At 48.5% G+C, this 27942-nt stretch overlaps 2 protein-coding genes across 2 annotated transcripts in view; both read left to right on the plus strand.

The window, feature by feature from the left end:
* Positions 1–2154: 2154 nt before the first annotated feature.
* The window catches only part of ILVBL (ilvB acetolactate synthase like), a 44168-nt gene continuing 18380 nt past the window's right edge, over positions 2155–27942 (plus strand). Inside the window, exon 1 of the mRNA XM_079959424.1 lies at positions 2155–2174. The gene's annotated coding sequence lies outside the window, so the exon portion shown is untranslated. The remainder of the gene's footprint in view (positions 2175–27942) is intronic.
* On the plus strand, positions 9234–26177 carry S1PR5 (sphingosine-1-phosphate receptor 5). Its single transcript, XM_079959666.1, has 2 exons — positions 9234–9872; positions 23818–26177. Exon 2 carries the CDS (start codon positions 24041–24043, stop codon positions 25199–25201), a length of 1161 nt encoding a protein of 386 aa, XP_079815792.1. The 5' UTR covers positions 9234–9872; positions 23818–24040; the 3' UTR covers positions 25202–26177.

Raw genomic sequence — 27942 nt, forward strand, 5'->3', positions numbered from 1 at the left:
ATAAACTTAAGGGGGATATAGTAAGGAGGATACATTTATTGCAATGTGGGGCAATTTCATTTCAAATGTGAATGTGGAGGCTGATGGTGGGAAGGTTCCTTCAGCATACACTATGGTGTGGAATGCATGAAAACAGAAAAGTTTTTGTTTTTTTAAATCCTCTTTCTTGGATAAAACGGAATCTTGTATATAAAACACAGGAGGCCTTTTTCTATTACTCCCCCCCCCCTTTTTTAATAGTAATTTGGGTAATCTGCCAAAAAGTATATTGTTATATATTTTTGCTCAGAAGGTTCTTCATCCAGTCTTTTCTTCTCTTTTCACTACAACTCCCATGGTCCCCTGATTTATTTCACACTGACAAAAGAAGCACACACAGAATCCTGTAACAACTAGTTAAGAGGTAGAACTAATCACCAGAAGCTTTTCTTTTGGGAATTGTAGGGGCAGAACTATACAGAAATTTATTCATGTATGCAACTACAGCGGCAAGAATGCTATTTGCCCAAAAATGGAAAGAAGGAGTCCCGACGAAAGAAGAATGGATGCAAAAACTTATGGAATATGCAGAAATGGCGAAACTTACCAGAAAAAATAAGAAATCAAGATAACAAACATTTTATATAAAAAAGAATGGAAATGGTTTCTTGAATATTTACAAACAAACTGTAAACAGATAAGAACATGGGAAGGATTATTGTAATAACCTGCAGTTTTATTAAGAGCTACATTGAAAGAGTTACATTTAATGGAGATGAATAAATGGTTTAGTTAATTTGGAATATGCTGAAAATATAAAAAAATTAATTTAAGGAACCGTAGAAAGAGGGGGAAGGAAGTCGAGTTTCGAAATGTTAAAATGATTGCAAAATTAATGAAATGTATAAAATTGAAAACCATAAATAAAAATCTAAAAAGAAGAGGTATAACTGATCTGTGCTTGGTGTTCCTGAGGGCACACTCTTGCTCAAAAACACAGCGATGTGTTTTGCCTGGTCCAAGTGTCACCTTGTCTCACATTCTTGCCATGGGTCCTAATAGCCAGCAGCTCCCTGAGACCATCCAGTGGTCCACCGACCTCCCTTCTCCTCATCCCAGGGCTAGGCAGCAGTTTGAGCATCACCTACTCCAGGAATCGTGTCTTCTAGCAGGCAAAGGGAAGGGGGCGGGGAATTGCTACGGGCCTGGACAGATCACCACTGCTGTGAATAGTGTGGGAACCTTCACCATCTCCTCTTGAAGTCTTCAATTGTTTAGGGAGGGCCCAGCTAATTAACGGAGCAATTTAAGTTCATTTTGTGGCCATTTCATTAAGAGGAAACTAGTTTGGTTGGACAGCCACATGTGATGCCCTTTTTAAATGGAGGCTGAGAAACTTCCCCTCTCCAGAGAGCAACAGCAGCAGCAGCAACAGCACCCAAAGATCCATTCCCCTTCTGTCTTCTCCTCCTCTCAACAGCCCATCGGGTGGTCCCTCGGTCCTGCTCTTCCTGGCATCTCCATCTGAGGTCCGTAACATGTCTACCCAGCAAGAAATTCCCAAAGCATCCCTATATGCCTCTAGTGGGCTGCAGAAGCACTGATACACTGAGAGATACACCATCAGAACAGGAGAAGGTGGGGAGCAAGCTCCATCGCAGACAAAGGTAATGCTAACACACATCATTTCCTTAAGCTTGGCTAATTGTCTTGCAGGCTGCCAGCAGCCTTCTAGGTTGGCAGGCCCAGGAAGCCCAAATTTGCTGGAGCTAACATGACCTACCATGGAGTTAGGAGGCTCCCTTGGTGTGGGTGCTGCAAAGAGGGAGAGCAGAGGTAAGCTTAGGGGCAGTGCCAAGCAAGGGTGTGGCTGGACCAAAGAGCTGGTCTGAACTTGCAGGCTAGGCTTGCATGAGAAAGCGGGTGAGGACCGAGCTGAGGAAGCTGCCCTGGGGATTGGGACAAGCAGAACCAGTTCAGCAACAGGCCAATCACAGCAGGGTCCTTGGCAGCGCCTGTAGGATGCAGAAAGCGGCAGCATTGCTCCTGACAGAAAGACCATTTTGAATCAGCAGCACCGCTTAGCCTTGTGGAGTTCTGTCAGGGGCAAATCAAATGTCAAGGAAAGCAACTGCAACCCGGAAGCTGAAAACGGAAGCATGTATGCAAATGTCGGCAACATTCGCTCTGCAGCAGTGAGTAGACTGGTGAAGAGATGGAAATCCCATTCAGTATTATGGCTACTCTGCGTTGCAGACATTAAGCTGTGCAGCAGAAACCACCAGCTTCCACAGCAAGCACTGGGGTGGTTTGGGGGATGATGATGATAATATTTTATACCCCACCTATCTGGCTGGGTTTCCCCAGCCACTCTGGGCAGCTCCCAACAGAAATAATAATAATAATAATAATAATAATAATAATAATAATAATAATAATAACTGATAAAACATCAAACATTAAATCTTCCCTAAACAGAGCTGCCTTCAGATGTCTTCTAAAAGTCAGATAGCTGTTTATTTCCTTGACCTCTGATGGAAGGGCGTTCCACAGGGTGGGCACCACTACCAAGAAGGCCCTGTGCCTGGTTCCCTGTAACATCACTTTTCACAGTGAGGGAACTGCCAGAAGCCCCTCAGAGGTGGACCTCGGTGTCTGAGCTGAACGAAGAGGTATACTGAAGAGTCTGCTTTTCTTCGCCACACACCGTCTTCTAGTGTCCCAGCTGTGAGGACGACCAACAGGGTAGTCCATGAGGCAGAGTGAGGCAGCAGCCACAGGTGGCAAATTCTGTGGGGCAGAAGGTGGCTGGAAATGTGTACCAGGGCAGTTCCTAAGCTGGCTTGCTGCCCTAGGGTCTGGTGGAGGCCTCTGCTCCATCAACAGCACTGAAGTAAGATCCACCTACCTGTCTGGTCAGATTTTGTGTGCAGAGAATGGGAAACACGCCATCCTGTGCTTTGCCTCAGGCAGCAAAATGGCTTGGGCCTCTCCTGACTACCCAAGCCATACATCTTGGCTGGACCACCTCTGTTCTGGGTGTCTTGCAGTTCCCCTGTTGCTCTTATTAATCTGTCTGCAGTCAGTCAAGGGATTCATTTCTAAGAGCCATTCCAGGGAGTGATTATAACTGCATCATAAATGGACAATTATTGTGCCATTATTGCTCGGATCTAGAAAACCTTTCCTTTTCCCGCAAGGGAACACTGTTGATGCCTGAAGAAGAGGGGTGGGGGTTTGTTTTTCCAACACTCGCAGCATTTTAAGTACACACTCAGCAAGTGCCTTCTTCCAGAATCTGACTGCATGAGTGTTAAAACAGAAGTTTTGTGGAGCTGCTAGCCTTACTTCGGCTGCAGGTTTTACAGTCTATTATGCTTACTGAATATTATGCTTACTGAATAAGGGACGTGGGTGGCGCTTTGGGTTAAACCACAAAGCCTAGGACTTGCTGATCAGAAGGTCGGTGGTTCAATTCCCCTTGACGGGGTGAGCTCCCGTTGCTCGGTCCATGCTCCTGCTAATCTAGCAGTTCAAAAGCATGTCAAAGTGCAAGTAGATAAATAGGTACCACTCCGGCGGGAAGGTAAACGGCGTTTCCGTGCGCTGCTCTGGTTTGCCACATGACCTGAAGCTGTACACTGGCTCCCTCGGCCAGTAAAGCGCCACAACCCCAGAGTCGGCCACAACTGGACCTAATGGTCAGGGGTCCCTTTACCTTTATGTTACAGATAGGTAGCCGTGTTGGTCTGCCATAGTCAAAACAAAATAAAAAAATTCCTTCCAGTAGATATCTGAAGAAGTGTGCATGCACACAAAAGCTCATACCAAGAACTAACTTAGTCTTTAAGGTGCTACTGGAAGGAATTTTTTAATTTTGTTTTTACCTTTATGGTTACTGAAGCACTTGCAAGCACTGAAGTCTTGCCAATGTAAAAGGGATTGCGAAAGAGAGCCGGAATCTACGGCACCAGTTATTAGCCACTGGCAGATCATCTCTGCTTTAAGGGCACTGGCTTTCTGGCTCTGAAATATTTGAAGTGTGAACAATTTGGCAGATGGTAATAGGCTGTATCTGGAGTCCCAGAGGGCCCTATACACTTCGTATAGTTGGTGCCTGCAAAAGGAGTCAGAGCAGCCTGGTGCTGCCAGGGTTTAGTCAAACCTCCTTCATGACTTTAGTCACACATCACCCCAAACATAGCCAGAGCTCTCTTCCTACCAAGACGCCCCGAATTCTGCAAAACCCCAAAGGATGGTTCAAAATAAACCATGAATATCGAGTAAGCTTTTGCAACACATCCTTGCATAACTGCATTGGTTGGCATAATTTGTGGGATGGTTTTTTGGGGGGATCCAAACTATTTGACTTATAGGGTATGGAATGAAGTCCATGAGAGTTGATGTCATAATACGTGTTGTAGACTGTGCACACACTGTAGCACATTTGAAGCACATTTGAAGTATGTTCCTTCCTTCAAAGGACTCTGGGCACTGCTGTTTACTCCTCACAGATTCACAATTCCCAGCAACATTTAACAAACTCCAGTGTCCAGAATTTTTCAAGGGAAAGAATGTGTTGTGACGTGGGGTTTGTGATTTCAGCTCTCTTGACATAATATGCTGGAGACAGTTCTCTAGTAACACTTCTTTATTAAAGCAACAAGACTAAGGCCTGAGGAGGGGAGAGCTACATTTATAAGGACAGGGAACTAGCTAGAAAGGATACATTTTGGAGGGAACAATATCAGGCAATCACAGTCCTGCCTTTTGGAGGAAACCAATAAGACAGAGGATCCAAATACAGCAGCTTAAATGAACCAATAGTAGCTGTACCCTCTGGAACCAAAAGGCAGTTAAAGGTAAAGGTAAAGGTACCCCTGCCCGTACGGGCCAGTCTTGCCAGACTCTGGGGTTGGTGCGCCCATCTCACTCAAGAGGCCGGGGGCCAGCGCTGTCCGGAGACACTTCCGGGTCACGTGGCCAGCGTGACATCGCTGCTCTGGCCAGAGCCAGAGCCAGAGCCAGAGCCGCACAAGGAAACGCCGTTTACCTTCCCGCTAGTAAGCGGTCCCTATTTATCTACTTGCACCCAGGGGTGCTTTCGAACTGCTAGGTTGGCAGGCGCTGGGACCGAACAACGGGAGCGCACCCTGCCGCAGGGATTCGAACCGCCGACCTTTCGATCGGCAAGCCCTAGGCGCTGAGGCTTTTACCCACAGCGCCACCTGCAAACTGTAAAGGCAGTTACTTTACCCTAATGCCAATACAGACAATAATAATACAGATATAAAATCCTTTGACTCAATACACAACAGAATGTTCTTCAAATGCGCTCCAAAGGCATCCTGCGCTACAAAACACCATTTTGTTTTTGCCACAACGGGCTAACATGGCTACTTGGAATGGATGAATATGTCAATTTTGGTTTCTCATTTTCCCACTCTTAAGCACACTTTGTCACATTTCTGCAGCCATCTGCAAATTTTGCTATAAACAGTCATCAGAATAGTGGTGCCCATTTCTCCTGCGACACATGTTTATATGCTGTTCCCCCTGATATCCACATTCTTTGCAAGCCATTTCTCCTAATACAATGCACCTTTAAGGTGGTTTCACCAAGATATGCATTTTCACACGTTCTCCTAATGTACATTCAGTGGTACCTCGGGTTAAGAACTTAATTCGTTCTGGAGGTCTGTTCTTAACCTGAAACTGTTCTTAACCTGAGGTACCACTTTAGCTAATGGGGCCTCCCACTGCCACCATGCGATTTCTGTTCTCATCCTGAAGCAAAGTTCTTAACCCGAGATTCTATTCCTGGGTTAGCACAGTCTGTAACCTTAAGCGTCTGTAATCTGAAGAATCTGTAACCTGAGGTACCACTGTATTTTTGTGCACATTTTGTGATTGGCGAGCTGCACTGCAAAGTTTGGACAGGTGTGAATTTCAAAGGATAACTGCTTTTTTTGTTTGTGTATTGCTTTGAGAAGTGCAAATTAGGTCAAACTGAATTTCTCTGCCCTGCCCCCAGTATCTCCCCTCTGGCAGATGCAGAATGTGGACAGAGGCAACCAACACAGGGCAAATCTGTATATGTCTTGGGGGTGTTTCTAGCAAGTACCCAGCACATTGCTGGGCCTGTGGCTCAAGTCTTCTGCCTTCTCAAAGCCGCTAAGGAGCTGGGCCACAGGAGGAGCCCAGGGTGGCTCTCAGCCACATCCTGCCATGTCCTCCAGCCCATGTTGCTTGTGGGTCCCAGCATTGGAGTTGGCCTTTTATTGTCTCCGCATTAGGCATGGCTGCTGGTCCCTCTGCCTGCCTCAATGGGGCATTGTTCGCCATGCCCAAGGGAAGCCAAGGGAATGCCTGTGTGGAAGCAGCAGACCATCCCTAAGCGCTGAACTGGGAATGGGGACTGAAAGTCACCGAGAAAACTGAGGACTGGCACAACTGCAGGGAACAAACCAAAAGCCCATCCAACCCCGGCTGAAACTGGGTTTAAGCAGAAGGGGGTTGCCAGGTGGGGCAGAGCTGATATGCGCTTGGAAACATAGGGACAGCACCTGAGGTTCACCTGCCATGCAGAGCAAATACCAGCTATCCAGTCGCTTATGATGCTTCCTTCCTAGAGAGGCTTGTCCAATAGCCTTTTTCAGTTTGACCCTGAAAATGATGAGGGTTATGTTGAATCATTATGAACATCCCAATGTAAATATGTTGCATTGTTTTTATGATGCTGTAAGCTGCCTTGGGTGGGCTATACTACCAAAAGGTGGCATATAATTCTTTTTATATAGGTAAAGGTAAAGGGCTTGGAGGTCCAGTCGTGACCGACTCTGGGGTTGTGGCGCTCATCTCGCTTTATTGGCCGAGGGAGCCAGCGTACAGCTTCCGGGTCATGTGGCCAGCATGACTAAGCCACTTCTGGCGAACCACAGCAGCGCACGGAAATGCCATTTACCTTCCCACCGGAGCGGTACCTATTTATCTACTTGCACTTTGACGTGCTTTCGAACTGCTAGGTTGGCAGGAGCAGGGACCAAGAAATGGGAGCTCACCCTGTCGCAGGGATTCGAACCGCCGACCTTCTAATCGGCAAGCCCTAGGCTCTGTGTTTTAACCCACAGATAAATAAATAAAGGGTCCTTCCCAGTGTTTGTTCTACTCAAAGCAGACCCACTGAAATTAATGGAAATTAAGCGGATCTGCTTCGAGGAGAAGTTGGTTGGATGCAACCTGAAACTAAATGAATAAACAGATCCAAGTCAGGGGTGTCCCTGCTTCCCCGTGTTCTCACATAAGTCAAAACGGGCCTGGGAGAGAACTTACAACTTCATGGTGAGGATCATAGAATCATAGAGTTGGAAGAGACCACAAGGGCCATCGAGTCCAACCCCCTGCCAAGCAGGAAACACCATCAGAGCACTCCTGACATATGGTTGTCAAGCCTCTGCTTAAAGACCTCCAAAGAAGGAGACTCCACCACACTCCTTGGCAGCAAATTCCACTGTCGAACAGCTCTTACTGTCAGGAAGTTCTTCCTAATGTTTAGGTGGAATCTTCTTTCTTGTAGGATGATAAATGGCAACAGGCATAATACGCTTCTTGCACAAAGTAATTGCTCCCTCGGATGGTATAATATTCCCAGTGCCTGTTAGTGTGAAGGCCATCAGCTTGGATGGCAAACCTGCTTTTGTTACCTGGATCAAAGAATTCTAAGCCCAGGTTCTCTTTAAAGGTTTCACATTTAACCAGAAGGAGTAAAACCCCTTGAAGTCAGCAGGGCTTACTTCTGAGTACATATGCATAGGTTTGCACCACATGTTTAAAAAAAAAAAAAAGGATTTGAGGATGAAGCCCAAAAAGTCTCCTGCCCAGATCTGTTCTGTTGCATTAACATGATATCACAAAGTCAATCTCCTGTTCCAAATAACATTGCAGATTCTGCAGCAACTCAGCTCTGCTTTTATAGCTAGTTCTTTCCTACGCTGAACAACATTTTGGAAACAGCATCATCCATGAGGCTTTTGACTAGTAATTCAGAGAGTGCCTCTAGCCAGGCACCACACCCTGAAGCTGAAGAGATCCTTGGATATCTGCCATAAATACTCACAAGTGAAGGAATTAACATTTCATCAGCCTCCTGTGCTGCAAGGGTTTTTGCCTTTCTTCCCAACTTTCCATGTTTTTCCTTCTCTAGCGGTGGCCTTTTCTTCCCTTAACCGCTGAGTTGAGCAAGGCTTCCTCCAGACATTTCACCAGCCTCCTGGGACTGATGACCCTCCTTGCTAGCCTATTAATAATTATTCCCAGCTCTTTAGGGGGAAGGGAGAGGACTTCTGCATTCTCCCATTGCCAGTTCCGGGAAAGGAGTGGGCTTTAGTGATTCAACCACAGGCAGCTGCCCACCGGGAATTCTGAATTCATTTGCTAAGCTGCCCTGAATTACACAAAACCACCTGGAGAAGCCATGTTTCCAACGGCCACCAGGGAAGCTACCATGTGCCTGCCCACGAAGCATTGCACCCCAAGAGATCTCTTGCAGGGTGATGCAGGAAACCACCCACTGCAACAGTGCAAATGATCTCTTGACTCATACTGTACCCCTGAGAAGGAGGTGCAGCGTGAAGTGTCCTGGGCCAACACAGCTACTTCTGGGAAGGAGAGGGTCTGAGCTTGGCTTCTGGCAGGGTAGAGGGGATTTGAGTGGGGAGTGGAGGCCCGGAGACCCAGAAAATGTGAACCCTGCCTGAAACATTTAAGCTCTGCAGTGCAGGGATTTAATCCCAAAACATAAGAGCTAACTTCTAGGGGCCAATGTCCCTCCCTAAAATATTTGAGGGGGCCAGCTCCTCCCCCCCCCCAGTTGATGGGCATTGCCATTCAAATTGTGTGCATGCACCGCGTCCTGTGATCGATTATGCAGGGCGGGGGTTACCTGCAACTCCCCCAATATTTTATCCAAGTTGGCACCCCTGTCCCAGAAGAGACAAACCCTTAGGCCAGAGGCTCAGCCGTCTGTCTCTCAGAAACCAGCCCGCGAGCTGGGGTATAGCAAGAGCGCCCCTGAGAGCGCGCAGAGTACCTGTCCCTCGCTGCAGCCGGTGGCACCAGGGGCCGGGATATCCGGGCGGCCTTGAACATCCGCCCCCCTCCCAGACCAAGCCCTCGAACCAGATCCTTGTCCCCGGCCTGCCCATTCCTGCGCGGCATCAGACGTGTCCCGGCTGGCCCCGGCCCGGCCCGCCAAGGAGGCAGAGGCTTCCCTCCTTGGGCAGCTGCGAGGGAGCGCCTCTCTCGAGCGCTAAGCCCGGGACAGACGACCCGACGGAGTGGGAGCGCTCGGCGGCTCACAGCCAGCTCTCTCTTCCCCACCCCGGATCGCGGAGGGTCTCGGCTCCACCCGCAGCTTGCTGGCTGCCCCGAGCTGTCGGCGCTCGGCTCCACGCCTAGACTTGGTGGGAGCGGGAGGTGCTGCCAGCGGCCGCCGCCCCCTCGAATCTCAGCGGGGACGGGGAGCTCTTGCTGCGACCCGAAGTTTTCCGCAGCTCTTCTGGGTTGGGGGAGAAAACGCAAGGGAGCCCAGCCGGGGCCGCCTCTCCGGGGCGCGGTCAGGAGCCAAGACCCAGGGGGCGCGCCGACGGACGAGAGCAAGCTGCTGCTTCTACTCCCGAGGCTCCCCGTCCCGCCTCAAGAGCAACTCGGGTAGTAGCCGGCCATTTCTGGCGGTCACAGACCAGCAAGAAGAGCAAGTCAAGTAGGACTTAGACGGGGCGGACGCGTTGCGCTCCCCGTGGGCAGGGTCGCCAGCTAGAACTTGCACGGCGGTTCTGAGGGGCACAACCCAGGATTCTCATGCCTCCTTCTTGCGCTTCCCACAACCCCGCCAGGTAGGTCACGGAAAACCTTTCACAATCCAGGACTTGGGCTGGTTAGCATTCCTTGTTCTTCTAAATCCGTATGTGGGAGGGAGGTTTATTGGTTTTGATTTGCTCTTTCTTCATTAGGTACCCTGTGTTCTTCAGATTAAAGGCTGTAACCAAATTTAGTAAATAGCAGCGATAGCAAGAACATCGAAAGCCTTCATGCATTTGCCTAAACCTTTTCAAGCCACCCACGCTTTCCGCCTCTTGTGGGAGTGAGTTCCACAGTTTAATTGAAAAGTATTTTCTTTTCTCTGTCCTGAACTTCCCAACATTCTGCTTCAGGGTGGGGGGCTTATTATTTTTCTTTCTTACTAGGTTATGTTATGGTTACCAGATTTTTTCAATGAATCCGGGGACACTTTTTTAAATTTTATTTTTTTAAGCTGAGTAGCAACGAGAGTCAGTAGTGGGGATGATGAGGCAAAAGACCCAGGACCCAAGCATATAGTGGTACCTCGGGTTAAGAACTTAGTTCATTCTGGAGGTCCATTCTTAACCTGAAACTGTTCTTAACCTGAAGCACCACTTTAGCTAGTGGGGCCTCCTGCTGCCGTCATGCCGCTGGAGCACGATTTCTGTTCTCATCCTGAAGCAAAGTTCTTAACCCGAGGTACTATTTCTGGGTTAGCAGAGTCTGTAACCTGAAGCGTCTGTAACCCGAGGTACCACTCTACATGCACATTGTATAAGGTGCAAAGGCCTTCTTTTGCACCCTGTGAAACATAAATGCGCAGAGTTTTTTAAAAAATGGGCAATGGCTGTCCACCTGTGACTCCCGAGCCTCCCCTGATCAGTCAAAACAAAGGGGGGAAGGGGGTAGGAGATCCCACAAGACACATCATATGCGCACAAGACACATCATATGGGGACTTCTAGTGAGGAAAAATGGCAGGCACCATGGCAGCAAGCAGCTCCTGAAGCCAGCCAGAGCCAACTGTGCTACCAGGCTGGCTCCGGGCTGCTGAGGCTGCCGCTGCCACGTTTCCTGGGGACAGATTTGAAAATATGGGGACATTCTGGGGACGGAATTTGTCCGGGGACAGATTTGCAAATCCGGGGAGTGTCCCCAGGAACCGGGGACGTCTGGTAACCCTAGGTTATGTATTTTTCTGCTTTTATGTTGTAAACTGCCCTGTGATCCTCAGATGAAGGGTAGTATAGAAATTTAATAATAATAATAATAATAATAATAATAATAATAATAATATCCCCTATTTTCTGGAAAACCAAGAGAGAGCAAGCGAGGCATCTTCTCCACGGGTTGGGCACTTTAAAAGGTGGTCATCAGTGTAATAATATTACCTACCTCCAAGGTAGCAATGCAGAATCTGGAATCATGAGTTCTGAACGGAAGTGCTCCATTTCTGTTCCAGGATGGCTTCTTTTAGAGTAGCCTCATCTTAAACACATCATAGGAAAAGTGTTTCTTTAAACTTCCCTGGTTATCTGGGAAAGGGTCCTCTGCAATCTGGCAGTGAGGCTGCAGTCCAAAAAACGCTTATCTGGAAGTTAAAGCCAAAGGAACTCAATGCGGCTTTGTTTCCGTATAGATATACATAAGTCTGAGCAGTAAATCTCCTGGTTAGGAGTGTGGGGCAATGGGTGGGGGTCAACCTTGAGGCACAGCTCATTTAACTGTTTGGGGAAAAATGATAGTGGGGTGTCCTCTCCACACACACACCATTTCCCCCTCTTATAGGTTTAACGTTTGCTGGTAACTGATCACAACCCCCTGCAGCTATGCTTTACACAGCACAAGTGAAAGAAAAAGAAAAGGAGGGAGAAGGGAGGGAAATATTGGTCTCTGCTGCGTTGAGCTTACAGGCTATAAAGTTGGACAGTGTCAGGAATAAGCGGTTAGCTGGGGAAAGAAAGAATGTGTAGCATGGGAAGAATGGAAACAGATGCCGTTGGGAAGGGACTGGGAAATTCAGCAAATGGATTTCGTGGGAGAGGAGAGCTTTGAAGAGAGATTTGCAGGAATTGAGATCGAGAGGGAGTTGCAGCCAGCAGATGGGAAAGCAAAAGAAGTCGGTCCCCTTCTGCCTTCTCTCCTCCTAGCATACCTGCTTTCCTGCAGGGGCTCTTTTTTTTTCATTCTCTAAGAGAAAAGCAGCTTCAGGAGGGGGACAATGGAGAGCAGAGAGAAGAGGGTGAGGAGGAGCAAGGGCCTTTAACTCTTCCCAATGCCTGCCTGCCTTTCCTGCTAGCAGCCCTGCAAGCTCAGGAAATCCAGCCTTCTCTTTGCCCTGCCTTTGCATGTCCCATCCAGTTCAGGCTCCATTGTGGGCATGGCAAGGCAGGCAACCAATGTTCAATGTATGTAGGGACAAAACGGAGAAGTTTGCCAAGCCAGGTGAATCAATCTGCCTGGGATTATGTCCCTGATTGCGAGGCTGGCATCGGCTTCTCTTGAATATCTTGGCCTTCATTGTCCATGATTGACTCTGTGTGTGTGTGCATATCATATAGTGCAGGGGTCAGCCAACTTTTTCAGCAGGGGGCCGGTCCACTGTTCCTCAGACCTTGTGGGGGGCCGGACTATATTTTGAAAAATAATAACAATAATAATGAACGAATTCCTATGCCCCACAAATAACCCAGAGATGCATTTGAAAGAAAAGGGCACATTCTACTCATGTAAAAACATGCTGATTCCCGGACCATCCGCAGGCTGGACTGAGAAGGCTATTGGGCCGGATCCGGTCCCCGGGCTTTAGTTTGCCTACCCATGATATAGTGTGATGCCCTGCTTCTGTCCTGCCAGGATCTGGGTCAGTTGTTCCTCACTGACCTTTGGGTGGAGAAGCTGTTGCACCTCCCTCTGATGGTGTGAAAAGGCTCAGCTAGCCTGGATCCCAGTTTTGAGCATGTTTCTTGGAAGTCAGTCCCACTTGGGATTACATTATGAGTGCAGAAGAGTAGCAGCCATAGGTTGAATTTCCATGTCCAGTGTCTAAGGATATCAGGACATAGAGATATCCCCTTCTACTAGCCCAATGCTAGCTATGACTCTCCAAGGTTTTGCACAAAAGGCATTCCTGGCTATTTCCTGAGAGCCCAATGGGAGATGAACCTAGGATCCTAGACATGCAAAAGGGGTACTATGCTGCCAAATTAAGCTGCACACACTGTACAATTGATTTTTTTTGGGGGGGGGATCAATGGTAGGTCTGTGCCTCCCCATTTCAACTTTCAGTTTGTGATCACTAATGGCACTTGGTGAGAGTCTGCCATAGCTCCATGCATTTAACTGCTGGGTGGTAGTTTTGTGTACCGATTGCGTTCCCTCCCCCTCCCTCCCTCCCCCATTCAATCGTTGTATATAAAATTGTGCAAAGTCAAGGGCAATTCCTCACAGCCTGGCCTTTGCAGCTTTTTTCCATAAATCACTGCAAATGTTGATGTTCTGTGGGGCATCTTCCCCGTACTTTTGAGCAGAGAGCGCCTGTTGATCTGTTTGAAGCCATCAGGCTTTGCAGGTTACAGTTCCCAGCCTGGGAATCTCTTCTTGTCGCTCCTCTCACACCCCTCTCTGAAACTTCTTTGTCTCTCATCCCTCAGAAATGACCCCATCCTGAACCCAGTTTCTGGGCTTATGAACAGGAGGATCACCCTCAGATTGATTACATTGCTGCCTCACCCCCTCCCTTCCATGAGGCCAATGTGGGGAGAGTTATTTCACAAACTCTGCTTCCTCTACATGGAGGAAGAAAGCCCCAGACCCTCACAATGCCCAATGATCACACACCCATGTCTGCTTTGCCTAGCATTGGGAAGCTGTGAGTGGCAAGCCGCAGTGTGTGTGTGTGTGTGTTTGGATAACCAGATAAAATGAAAGAAAGAATGCTTCATCTCCATGACCAACTTCCAAGATGTCTCTAATCATTCTGAAAACAAGTGGTTGATAGATTGGGGATAAAAAAAAAGCACATTGCAAATGTTGCATGGAACTTGTGGACTGCACTAGGAAAAGCCTGCTGACCTAGACCCACAATGACAGGGGCCCCTTGGGGAGGGAAGGCAGAGGTGGATTTAGGGGAGAGCAACCAGTTTGGTCGTACTGGGTGCAGAGCCTTGGAGGCACCACAGTCCTTGGGGGCGTGGGTGGCACTGTGGTCTAAACTACTGAGACTCTTGGGCTTGCCAATCAGAAGGTCGGCGGTTCAAATCCCCACAACGGGTGAGCTCCCGTTGCTCTGTCCCAGCTCCTGCCAACCTAGCAGTTCGAAAGCACACCAGTGCAAGTAGATAAATAGGTACCACTGCAAAAATGAATGGCAAGATCTTGTGTCGCTCTGGCAGAAGAGAATTGCCTTCTAGGTGAGAAACAGCACATTCTGTGCTGCTTTTGGCTTCACCAGCACCATTCCTTGAGAAAGTTTTGCTGGAGAAGTGGTGTTGAGAAACAGCCTGCAATTCATAATCTATTGAGGATCAAAGACTTTGTCCGGTTAATCCAACTCCTTTCCCTATCCAACCAGTATTATCTTGATTGTTGCTTTGTAGAAGCAGCCAAGAATGAGCTATTGGGAAGCACCATATGCATGCACAAACCCCTTCTTCTTCTTCCTCTTCCTCTTCTAATATATTTTTATTACAGATTTTTTAGTTTAGAAAAATATGTGCATTGTCTCTTTTTTCAAGTTGTGTTTTCTACTGATCAGTTTCATTTGTTGTGAGACATTAGTGTTGCATGCAGTGTTAGGTTAGGAAGAAAAGAGGGGGAAAGAGGGGGGATAATGAGTGGGGTGGGGTGGCAATGCGTCTATTCTTATACTTAGTATATGTGTGGGGTTTTGTGTCAGTGTCACTCATGTGGGTTCTCTTACTATTCACTTGTTGTAATTCCTTGGTGGTGAAAGAGGTTCGGGGTGGCCTAGGGTGTGGTTGTCTGTCTTTGGTAGTCTGTAGTCAGATTTTGTTTTTGTGTCTGAGTAGGGTGTGTGTGTGTGTGTTTGGATTACGTTAGCCAGATTGATTCGTATGCTGTCAGTGGATTCTTATTATTGTTTTGTTGGGCTGTGTATGTGATAAAGGGGAACCATACCAGGGTGAAGGTGTCTTCTTCTATTTGTCCCTGTATCAGTATCAGTTTATTGGTTAGTTTTTCTAATAAGGATGTTTTCCCACGCTATTTGATACCATCAGTCCATGCTCATTCCTGACACGTCTCTCCAGTGTCTGGCTAAGATGTTCCTGGCTGCTGAAAGTAGGTGGGTTATGAGCTCTTTATGAAGTGAGTGGGCATTATTATCACGAAAGATTGCACGAACTCCTTCTGAGCAGATTTTGCACCTCTTCCTCACATGTTGCTTTTGAAGCAGCCCACCTCCTCCCAAAGTGATGTGGGGAGCAGCTCTCGCCGGCTGAAAATCACCGTGCCTTGCTGCTTTGCACCTCACCTGCAGTGAACCTATTTCAACTGAGAAATGTAGGAATCCAGAAGTCATTGCAATGGCCAGATCTATCACCAGTTTGATTGGGTGAGAAGCAGCTCGCAAGCTCCTTCAGTCTGGTGGGGGGTGATGATGCCATTATCTGAGGTTCTGCCCCCATAGCAGCTTGCAGAGGGAGGAAATCCAGACCCTCAGTGTTAAAACGTTGGCCATCCCTGCACAAGACAACTGAGCCTAGGGAGTAGATTCGCTGTTCAAATTTGGAATTTGGAAGGCAGGTTGAGTATTGCTTTTCTGAATTGCTTTGAATCAGTTGCTTACTTTTGAGAGTCATGCTGTAGAGAGCTCTGCCGAGGCAGAGTGGAAACAAAAGCTTGCATGCTGCTGGGTTTTTTGTTTTTTTTTTTGGGGGGGGGGAGGGTTGCTGCACACAGCCTGGGAACTTATCTGCCTTTTATGTGGCAGGGAGGGGCAAAAGAAGTCTCTGCCAGGGGACTTTTTTGCTCATTAGTGTAACGGTTGTGGAAGCTGTTGTGCCAATTAAGTTTCTTCCAGCTGAAATTCAAAGTGAGACGATTTCTGGCTGTGTGGGTGTAGGAATCCCCAGGACACCAGGGGTAGATGTTCCATTGATGGCATCAGAGCGAGCACTGTGAGAAACTAGCCGAGATAGTGTGCATGTGAGGCTTGCAAGAACTTGTCAAAAGGGAGGGTGAAGTTTCCCCGATGCAGAACAATGTGTGCGAGCATGAAGGGTTCCGGATTTCAGAAACTAAGTACGGAGACAACAGCAGTTCGAAAGAAAAGGTCACCTTTCAACCCTGTCCTAAATGATGCTGCTAATGGCCGGGTATTTGTGTGGGATTGTTGGTTCAGACAAGGCGGACAGATTTTTATTTTTGTTATTGAGACTGCTCCATGGCTCAGTGCCTAATTTCCAAAATGAGAAACCCTGGGGCTTGTTTTTTTAGCTGACAGGCTCTCGCCAGAGGTATGCTAGAGCTACTTCTAAAAGGAACTCTACACATGCGCAAAGGTGCTCTAGCCATATGCTTCAGGGTCAAGTCCTGACAACTGATAAGATGTTCTGAGGCTGGATAATGGTGGGCTGTCTCTCTAATGAAGCCTTGGCTCAGGTTCAGATGATAGAGGTTCGGGTGTGACAGAGAGAGTGTGTGAATGCTTTGGGGATGATGCATCTCTTCTCTACAAAGTTTCTTCCAGGGCTGTTGTCCTTCATGGTCCCAGACAGCCCTGCTTTCCCCGCATTTCTCCACCAACTCGCTTTTAAACACCCCGGTCTTACCAGCAGGGCAGAGTTTCTTTTAGATACTGCCTGGTAGGCAACAAAGTCCCCTAAGTCCATGATCGGTCAGAGAAGGATGGGTGGAGGCAGGATCCAGTGGAAAGCAAGGCAGATTTTTATTTTTCTGTTGTAAAGGAGGAAGAGACCCTGAACAAAAGCGTGCAGGAACCTTTAAAAACTTTTGACATTGCCAAACTCCCTTAGCCAAAGACCACCCCAAAATCATCATAAATACATCATAGGAGGTGGTCTCCTGGGATACCTGATAATGGTCGCTGATTACATTACTTAGGCAGCCTGGCCATTCTTTTGTGATGGTTATTCCTGAATCCAGGTCACAAGCTCACCCTATTCTTGCACAAACATGCCCTTAAGAGAGGATTTATAAGCGGAAAGACATGGGAAGGCTTTTGCCATTTGCCTCCCTTACCACAGAGGAATATTTGAGGCCATCGGGAGAGTCAAAATGACTTCAGGATTGCTCTTCTGTACTGTTTCAGACACATGGGTTATATATTTAGATATGTGTGCATTTACGAATATTTATTCTGTATTTGAGACCTTAAAATTCTTATAACACTACGTTAAAGGCAATGAAGTGTCTGTGTGCGTATGTGTGCATGCAATACATTCTCCGGAGTGTGAGAGGTCATTTGGGGGCCTGTCTGGAATGTTTTGTGTGCTCAGCAGAAGACTATTGTTGTATGTGTGAGAGAGAGGCGGGGGGCGGGGGGCAAGATATTGAACAGAGCAGAGCAGAATTCTTAGGAATGCAGGGGAAGGGGGAGGAAATTGGGCAGATGGACAGGACTTTATTACAAAAAGTTTCTTGATTGCAATTATTTTATCTCATTGCTGTACTCTTGACTTTCAGAGGTCTTTTAAGTTGCAAAAGCAGCAGCAACAAACCTTTCCAAACTTGGCTCTATATGACCCTTTCATCAGAGTGCTCTCTCAGTTCTTTTCGCTTTACGGACTGGTGATGTCTGTAGCTGTATTGGGAAGGTGGAGTGTGAATTGCGTCCACGTAACATTTTCAAGATTCTTTCCCACCTCCGTTCCGCAGGGATTAAACTGGGAACACCTTGGAACTGGATGCTCGGGTTCTGAGTATCCTGCACTGCATCGGTATAAAATGGCAAGTCCCATAAATGGCAGGATATCTTGACGATATGACTGATATTGTGCTAAGTGGTTCCCTGGTCATGTCTCACCCCTCTGCTAAATTGGTGAGACCCTCACTCAGCCTTTAAAAGGGACATCTGTAACTTGCATACAAGACGGATGCTCACGTTTGTGTCAAATTAATGTATTAATTTAAACCATTTCCAGTTTGAAAAGGCTCCCGGATCAATTAAAAAGAAGACAATTCCTGCTCTCAGGCTTACAATATAAAGAACACAATACAAAAGGCAGCTGGCCTTTCACCAGAGCTGTTTCCCTTCTCTTGCTCTCTTTTTCTCTCCTACAACCTAGTTTTACAATCTTGGCTCCCAAAATTGTCCCTGGTCTTGTAAACAGCCACCTGCCGATTGCCTGTGGTGAATAAGGATATCCTCTATGCAGGGAAACACTGGGATACCAGTGTTTTTAGACCACTGACGTGCTACAAATGACTAATTTCTTTAGGTGTGAGCAGGTGGGCTAGTAACTCGTGGGCCAATAACGGCAGCCTTGCTTGAGACATTTGGAGCTCTGTTGTATTTGCAAAGGTGTACTGCTCTCCTAGGACTGTGCATAAGAGTGTGAGAATGTAAGAAAAGCTTGCTGGATCAGAGCAGTGGCTCATGTAGTCTGATCCTGTTCTCAGTGTGGCCAACCAGCTGCTTATGGGGAAACCAGCAAGCAGGATTCTTGCAAAACACCAACGTTCTTCGCTACCTCCAAACTGAGAGGGGAAATGTAAACTCAGGTCACCAGGACAATGGGGCAAAATGAGTTGTGCTTCAAGGCAGGAGGAGCGAGTGACTCAGTCATTCCTAAAACAAAAAGATACTGACAACCAAAGTGAATGTCAAAGGGCACATTCGTAAAAAGAGAGCTGAAAAGCCTGTGGTTAGGGAGATGCAATGGTTAGAAGACGGCAAGTTAGAGTTTTAATAGGATTAAAGTGTGAAGAAAGGAGTTGGCGGGGGCAGTGGAATAAGCCAAAGGTGTTTGGACATAGATGATAGGAGCTGGGACATTATTTGTACCCCGCCCATCCGACTGGGTTGCCTCAGCCACTCTGGGTGCCTTCCAACAAATATAAAAGCATAATAAAATATCAAACATTGAAACCTCCTTTATACGGGGCCAGTGGCCTTCCGGGTTAGCGCGATCTGGTTAATGGCGGATTCCCTCCGAGCTCCGGAGGGAATCGGCTCCACTGGAGAAGGGTTCTAACGCGACGGCGACGCGGGGACCCTCAGAAACCGCAGGCGCTGAAGCCTGCGGACTTGGTGACTCGGCGGGCACCTTAAGCGCCCCCCCGACCCACGAAGAGCCTTTTTAAAGGCTGCGGAGAGGGTACGGGGAGCGGCGTGGTGCTGTGAGTGGACCGCTACTGCAGTGGAGCGTAGCCGCGAGCCATGGCCGGAGACCGCTGACTTTCTTCCCTGAAATTCGGACTTTAATTAACCCGTGAGTAGAATGGAATTTGGACTTTAAAAATTTTACTTTTGAATTCGGCACGATCGGGGGATGTGCTAAAGGGAAGTCCGCACCCCCCTGCTTACAGAAGATTTAAAGCAAGGATCGGAGAACTAAGGTGGAGAGTTTTTTCTTTTTGGTGTTTTTTAAAAGATAATATTTTCATGAGTTTGACAGAAGAATATTTGTGCTGGAGAGTAAGAGTGGAATTTTAGAAGCTTTTGTTTAACACACACCCCCCCCCCTTTAGACCCGGGAGTGTCCTGTATGTGAGCTGGAGAAAAAGGAACAGGAGTTTGACAGCTGTCAAAGGAGCTGTCAAACGGGCAGTGAAAGTTAAAAATCTTATTATTTAACACTTCTCTGGACTAAATTTGTTACATTTGAATTAAAGAGGTTGGGAACAAAGTAGTGAAATAACAAAGTAACAGACTGTTGGGAAAGGACTATTAAGTAACCAGAATCCCCCTAGGGGAAACATTGAAACACTACAATGGCAGAGATAGAAAGAATGTTCTTTCTCGTGGGAATTTTGCAGGAGCAGACTACGGTTATGAGTAAACAACTTATAACCTTGAATTCTAAAATAAGTGACTCTGCTGAACGCACAATGGACTTGACCGGGAAAAAATCTGCAGCTGAATTAGAAGAGATAACTTTGGAACAGGAGGAGAGGGAACAAGGAGTGGAGCATGTACAGATGGAGAGTACCAACCAGAAGCCTACATTGTTAGAACATAAAGAAGAAGACTTTTGGATTACAAATCTACGAAAGATGCGAGAGAGGAGGGAGGAAGCCCCCGGAACACTTGGAATACTTGAATTTAAAAGAAACAAGAAATATGATTGGGGCTTCCTCTTTGAGTATGGAAGATCAGTTGATCTTTCGCAGCAGCTGTTACCAAGTATTTTGGATGGAAGAAAATCTGATGAGACTGAGCTAGAATTCCTTCGAGACCCGATGACCAACAAAGAGGGCTACCAACAAAATCGGCAGAGAGAGACTGACAGAGACTTGAAGGCCTCATATGTGAGGAATCCAGGCTAAAAACTGTTCTTGTGGACATTCATTTGGGAAGGGACAGAAACCGGGGCGGGGGGGGGGGAGAAAGAATTTTAAAAATGTTTATGACCTTTGTGTTTGATTGTTATGACCTATTTTTAAGATAAAAGGGAAATTCGTGGAAGGAATTTGGGTCGACCTTAGAAAAGGATTTAATATTTATAAGAAAATTGGATAAGTAAAATTTGGCCAAGTAATATGAATCAAGCATTTTTTTTAAAAAAAAAATATACTTATAGAACAACAATATGTAAAGGATGAGAGATATGAGCTTGCTGAGTTAATTTAATTAAATTAGGATGTATGAAGGGGGGGTGGGGGGAGGTCAAGAACTGGGGTTAGGAAAGTAAGGACATGAAACCTTATATGTGTTGTTTTTGTCTGTGTGTGTCTGTGTTTATAAAATGTGAAAATCCAATAAAAATTTTATAAATATATATATATATATATACGGGGCCAGTGGTGTAGCAAGCCGTTTGGGTGCCTGGGGCAGCGCCCAGGGCCAGGCACCCACGGGGGGTGGAACCAGCTGCCCGTGGGGTGGGGTGAACTGGGGCAGGATGCTGTGGGGGGCCTCTGAGGAGTCTGACTGCTTCCTCCCACTCAGCCGCCCTACAACTGAAGGGTAGGCGGTGGGTGGAACGTTTGGGGCAGCGTGGAGCCTGTGAGCACCCAAGCCACCACGTCACTCCCAGGAGAGATGCATGGCTCGGGCACACTGCAGGCCCCGTGGTGAGTGCCGCCTGCCATTTTGTCACCCCCCCCCCCAGTAGTGACACCTGAGGCGTATCGCCCCCACCACACACCCCTTCCTCCGCCCCTGTACAGGGCTGCCTTCAGATGTCTGCTAAAGGTTGTTTAGTTACTTATCTCCTTGACATCTGATGGGAGGGCATTCCACAGGATGGGTGCCACTAGCAAGAAGGCCCTCCGCCTGGTTCTTTATAACTTTGCTTCTTGCAGTGAGGAAACTGCCAGAAGGCCCTTGGCACTGGATTTCAGTGTCCGGGCTGACCAATGATGTCCTGGGTCGAGGTCGTATAGGACTTTCAAGGCCAGCTACAACACTTTGAATTGTGCTCAGAAATGTACTGGGAGATAGGAAGATTGGCAAGCAATAGCTAATGTGAGACAGAGTGAGAGCTGAGATAAGGATTTTTAGTAGGTTTAATAGATTTTAAAAGCTGAACTTAAGAAACATTGTAGAGAGAGAACCAACAAACCTTAGCTGGAGCAGTAAAATAAGCCAAGAAGGAAAGAAATGGTTAGCTTGCAGAAGAGTTTCCATATGAAGGAGAAAGCAAAAGTAGACTGAAATATACTTTGCTTTGCTAGCTTTTGGAGGCAGGAATTGCTTGGAGGAATTTGCTTCAGCTGGGCATGAGCAGGAACCTCTTAACGGAGGAAGAGCCTCCTTGACCAGGCCATAGGCTTCTCATGGCTTGTGCTTCCTTCCTGCATCAGGCAAAGGACTACGAGAATGAGTCACTTCTTCAGTGGTCCTCAAACATTTTCCTCTACTTGAAAATTGCTGAGGATCTTGGCAGGCCACATAATGATTTTTCTGCCTGCTGTAGCAACTGTCAAGTGTTGTGCTAGAATGGGTTTTTTATGGTGCTTTTACAGAAATGTCATGGGCCACCTAAATGAAGTTTGCGGATCAGTGGTGGCCCATAGGCTACAGTTCTGGAACCCCCCAGGGGCGGAGGAAGGGGTGTGTGGTGGATGCGGGTTGCCCCGGGTGTCACCACTAAGGGGAGAGGTTACAAAATGCTGTGCAGCACTCACCACGGGGCCTGCAGCACACCCGAGCCACGTGTCTCTCCTGGGAGTGACGTGGTGGCTTAAGCGTGCGCAGGCTCCATGCTGCCCAAACTGTCCACCTGCTGCCCCCCCCCCCAGCTGTAGGGCGGCCGAGTGGGAGGAGGCAGACAGACTCCTCAGAGACTCCGTGGAGTGTCTTGCCCCGGCTCGCCCTTCCCCATGCGCCCGAGCGGCTTCCTCCACTGCTGGAACCCCTGATATAGCTCATAAACCTTGTGCTGTGTGTACAAAAGGCACTGGCAGAAAATCCTGGAGATCTGTGATCAGTAGGGGGGCAAGATGGACTTTGATTAATAATAATAATAATAATAATAATAATAATAATAATAATAATAATAATTTATTGTTTATACCCCGCCCATCTGGCTGGGTTTCCCCAGCCACTCTGGGTGGCTTCCATAAAAACCAAAAATACACTAAAATATCACAGATTAAAAACTTCCCTGAACAGGGCTGCCTTAAGATGTCTTCTGAATGTCAGGTAGTTATTTATTGCTTTGACATCTGATGGGAGGGCGTTCCACAGGGCAGGTGCCACTACCGAGAAGGCCCTCTGCCTGGTTCCCTGTAGCTTTGCTTCTCGCAATGAGGGAACTGCCAGAAGGCCCTCAGCGCTGGGCCTCAGTGTCCGGGCAGAACTCCTTCAGGTATACTGGGCCGAGGCCGTTTAGGGCTTTAAAGGTCAACACCAGTACTTTGAATTGTGCTCGGAAACGTACTGGGAGCCAATGTAGGTCTTTCAAGACCGGTGTTATGTGGTCTTTCAAGACCGGTGTTATGTGGTCTTTCAAGACCGGTGTTATGTGGTCTCGGCGGCCGCCCCCAGTCACCAGTCTAGCTGCCGCATTCTGGATTAGTTGTAGTTTCCGAGTCACCTTCAAAGGTAGCCCTACGTAAAGCGCATTGCAGTAGTCCAAGCGGGAGATAACTAGAGCATGCACCACTCTGGCGAGACAGTCCGCGGGCAGGTAGGGTCTCAGCCTGCGTACCAGGTGGAGTTGGTAGACAGCTGCCCTGGATATAGAATTGACCTGCGCCTCCATGGACAGCTGTGAGTCCAAAATGACTCCCAGGCTGCGCACCTGGTCCTTCAGGGGCACAGTTACCCTATTCAGGACCAGGGAGTCCTCCACACCAGCCCACCCCCTGTCCCCCCAAAACAGTACTTCTGTCTTGTCAGGATTCAACCTCAATCCATTAGACGCCATCCATCCTCCAACCGCCTCCAGGCACTCACTCCTATTGCCCAGCTTCTGTTATGATAGACCCTTTTCAATTCACTGGGCATCACCTGGAAACAGTGGCACTGCATCATTCGCTGGTGCTCAGGCTGCGCATGTGCATACACATGTGCATCAGGCAGGACAAGGAGCTGGGCATGGAGGGTAAACGAAACCTGCCATGCCAGCCCAACCCTTGCCACTGCTGCCTCTGGGTCGGCGCGGGGCACAGAGGGTTCATGGGGCTACACAGGGAGGAGCCTGGCTAGACGTGGCCCATGGCGGGTGCATCCCCCAACTGTGACATTCAGCAAGGGGGCCAGGGGCATGGCCGCAAGGCCCCTAGTGGCAGGTAGGATGGGGGTCCCTGCCTGGTCCTCCCCACACTATGCTTCTGCCTGGAAAGCTGGGTTGGTTTCATGCTTTTCAAGCATTCCACTCACAAGTCTTTCTCTTGAATTTCTAGGCTCCCACTTGGTTGGTCAGAATGGAAAGAGTCTGCTAATGCTGTGATGGCTTCTCCAAAATGGCCACCGGTGGACGTGTTAACTACTGACGAAAATTAATCTCATTTGTGAAATGCCAACTTCTCCGGTGTGGGACATGCGCAAGACTGGCACAGCATGATGGAAAGGACTATGCCGTGCTATGCGAACCAATGAAACTGAAGGTGGAGAGGTGTTCGTGGGATGGAATTTGCCAGCATGGAGATCCCACGCTCTTTGGGCCAGATCTACCGAGAGTACCACAACAACAATGTGATTTCTTTGCACTACAACTACACAGGCAAGCTCCATGGCAGCAAATACAAGGGCAGTCTCAAGGCGGATGCCATTGTGTTCCTGGTGGTGTGCGCCTTCATTGTGGTGGAGAACCTCGTGGTCCTGCTGGCTATCTGGAGGAACAAGAAGTTTCATTTGCCCATGTACTACCTGATTGGGAACTTGACCCTGTCGGACCTGCTTGCTGGCGTGGCCTACACTGCCAATATTGTCATGTCCGGGCCCAACACCCTTAAGCTCACCCCTGTGCAGTGGTTTCTGCGGGAAGGCGGGGTCTTTGTCACGCTGGCTGCCTCCGTCCTCAGCCTCCTTGCAATTGCCATCGAGCGCCATGTCACAATGGTCCGCATGAGACTCTACCACGGGGACAAGAAAGGGCGGATGTTCCTTCTCGTGGGGGCCAGCTGGCTGGCCTCCATATTGCTCGGGGTGCTACCGATCCTGGGCTGGAACTGCATCGAAAACCTCCCCGAGTGTTCCACAGTGTTGCCCCTCTATTCTAAGCATTATGTCCTCTTCTGCATCACCGTTTTCCTGGCCATCCTGGTCTCCATTGTGGTGCTCTATGCCCGCATCTACCGCATGGTCAAGTTCAACGGGCAGCGGCTGGGCAGCCTCCGCAAAGGCATGCTCAAGAAGTCCCAGAAGTATATGGCCCTGCTGAAGACGGTGACCATTGTGGTGGGCACTTTCATCGCCTGCTGGCTACCCCTCTTCCTCCTCCTGTTGTTGGACGTTGCCTGCCAGGCCCAGGCCTGCAGCGTGCTCTACAAAGCAGACTATTTCCTGGGCCTGGCGATGATTAACTCCCTCCTGAATCCCATCATTTACACCCTGACCAGTAAGGACATGAGACGGGCCATTCTCAAGTTGCTATGCTGCCTGCTGGTGGTCACTCCTGGCACGGAGGAGAGCCGTGCCAAGCGCTTTGGTCTGCCCATACTGGAGGGCAGCACCAGCAAATCAGAGCGCTCATCGCACCAGCATGAGGGGCCTAATGTTAGCATGTCACTTGGGAACAGCACCCCCAAAGCCATCAAGGCAATGGTGCTGAAGGCCGTCTACTGAAGACCTTTGGTTATCTTGCCCCAGGGGCCAGTAGTGCAGTATGAGCAGCCAGGGGTCAAGAAGGGGGCTGAGGGGCCAAGTCCCAGCAGAGTGGGACTAGGTCCTAAAGGAAAATGCTGTGGCAGATCTTGGGAGGAAACCTAGGCAGGGCTAGCAGGTAAACCAGGAGACTTGAGGAGCAGACAAGGAACCAGGGGTGTCCTGGTACTTGGCACCCGAACCGAATCTGGTTCTTGCCCAGGCAAAGACTGATTTGGAAACCTGGTGGCTAGGCCAAGCAGCCTGAGTGGCTGGATCTTCTTGAACACCTAGAATGATAACAAAGTCCAGTTACTTCTACCCTGTAGCCTAAAGTAGTTCATCACAAGATCAGGAGGCCCACCCTTCTAGTCCTTGTTGCTCCTGTGCAAAATCAAGGCCCCCAAACCCATAGAAACAACCCTTCCCTCCACCAAGGTCTTGCTAGAACTAGACTGAGTGCCCTGGAGAGATATGAAGATAGAGATAGGCAAGAGCTCTTTTGGAGAACGTCAGTGGCTTCTTTTTGAAGGAAAACACCACCTTTGTGCTGTTTTATCTCTCTGCAGTGCTCACTCCAACCTGCCCATTTCTATGTCCCAGCCTCCACCCCCAGGGGCTGGTCCTCCTAATACCTTCATACTGACCACTTAGTCCTTCATGATGCTGATAAAAAGTGGTGGAAAGACAGATCTAATTCATTATAGTGCTATTGAGGGCAGAGACTAACCTAGCCTGGAATCCAGCCCCCATGAAATGGAGGTTTACATGTACATGTATAAAGTTCAGTGTCTTTAGATAGACATACAAGTGCACTGTATATCCTTGTATGTGAGCTTATGTTGATGATGCCATTAAATTATGTCTCTTTGGGCCCAAAACCGATCCCGCCCCCCCCCCAAAAAATAAAGCTGTTTAATAAAAAAAGTTGTCCTGCTGGTTTGGGCCACATTAAGTGGCTATGGAATGGTTGTAAGTTGCCCTGTTGTTGTCTTGGCTGTTCTATCTCCTACCCCAAAGAACTAAGGAAGAAATATCCCATTCTTCTTCCACCTCCATTTGCTTAAGGGGCACACAGAATGCAGCAAAAAGGAAGGAAGGAAACCTCCAAGTCTGGTATCCTAACCTTGTATATAAAACTACAACCCACTATTAAAGAGATAAACGTCAGAAAGCATTCGCTGGACTCTCTGAAATATGCAAAAAAAAAGCAGCACTTCTCTTTTGCCTAAATCCTTAGTGATGCTAAGGTACTCTGCCAGGATGGGCAAGTTTGTTTGTTTGTTTGTTTGTAACAGAAATGACCTAGCAAGCCCCACTCCCACCCCAGCACTCTGTTACTGCTTGCAAAATGGCACCTGCCATTATGCAGCTGTGTAATCTTTTGCAGGGACGCAGGTGGCGCTGTGGGTTAAAGCCTCAGCGCCTAGGGCTTGCCGATCGAAAGGTCGGCGGTTCGAATCCCTGCGGCGGGGTGCGCTCCCGCTGCTCGGTCCCAGCGCCTGCCAACCTAGCAGTTCGAAAGCACCTGCGGGTGCAAGTAGATAAATAGGGACCGCTTACCAGCGGGAAGGTAAACGGCGTTTCCGTGTGTGGCTCTGGCTCGCCAGAGCAGCGATGTCACGCTGGCCACGTGACCCGGAAGTGTCTCCGGACAGCGCTGGCCCCTGGCCTCTTAAGTGAGATGGGCGCACAACCCCAGAGTCTGTCAAGACTGGCCCGTACGGGCAGGGGTACCTTTACCTTTACCTTTACTCTTTTGCTTTCTTTGACTTACGGCTGTTGCACAAAATCTAGCTACCGTAGATTCCGGCGTATTAGGTGATTGGGCATATTAGACGACCCCCCAAATCGGCAGCTGCAATTTGGGGGTTCATCTTATAAGCCCAGTTGCCTAATATGCTGGACAGCTGTGCGCCGGGAGAAAGCCTCCCGACGTGGAGTGGAGCCTGCCGCCCAGCTGCTTCCGAAGCAGCAGCGGGAGGGGGGGCCTCTGCGCTGGGAGAAAGCCACCTGGAGTGGAGCAGAGCCTGCCGCCGCCTCTGCTGCTTCCGAGCCACCAGGTGCTGCAGCAGGGAGCGGATACCCGGAGTATAAGACGACCCCCGACTTTTTAACCTCTTTTCCCGGGTTAAAAAGTCGTCTGATACGCCGGAATTTACGGTACATTTCTAGTGACATACGAATTCTAGTCGGACAAGAGGTGATTTAAATAGTATTCCTCTGTCCTCCCTGGCACTTTTTGTACAAGCTGGGTTATGGGACAGGCTCTGGAATAAAATAAGCAAGAATCTCCTGGCTTCAGTGAAAGGAACCCGAAGCCTTTGGAGCACAGCACGAGTTCCCGCTGCGCTCCAAAGGCTTCAGCTGGCTATCCCTGAAGCCTTTGGAGCGCACTGGGACCTCACGTTGCGCTCCAAAGGCTTCGGGTTCCTTTAGCTGAAGCCGGGAGAGCAAGACTCTCCTGGCTTCAGCAGAGAGGGAGAGCTGCGCAGCACCCCTTCAGCGAAGCGGGAGGAGAAATGGAAGGGGCTCCGTTTCTCCTGCCGCTTCGCTGAAGGGGTGCTGAGCAGAGGGGGGGAATTTTTCCTCCTTGTTCTCCCCCTCCTATGGTTCGATACGTCCTATGGTCCAGTGCGTCCTATAGAGCGAAAAATATGGTATATTTGCAAACAGTATGCATAATAACATAACTCTGGAATTAGGGATCATAAAACTTCAAA

The sequence above is a fragment of the Podarcis cretensis genome (genome assembly GCF_951804945.1).
Source record: "Podarcis cretensis genome assembly, chromosome: 17".
Taxonomy (NCBI): domain Eukaryota; kingdom Metazoa; phylum Chordata; class Lepidosauria; order Squamata; family Lacertidae; genus Podarcis; species Podarcis cretensis.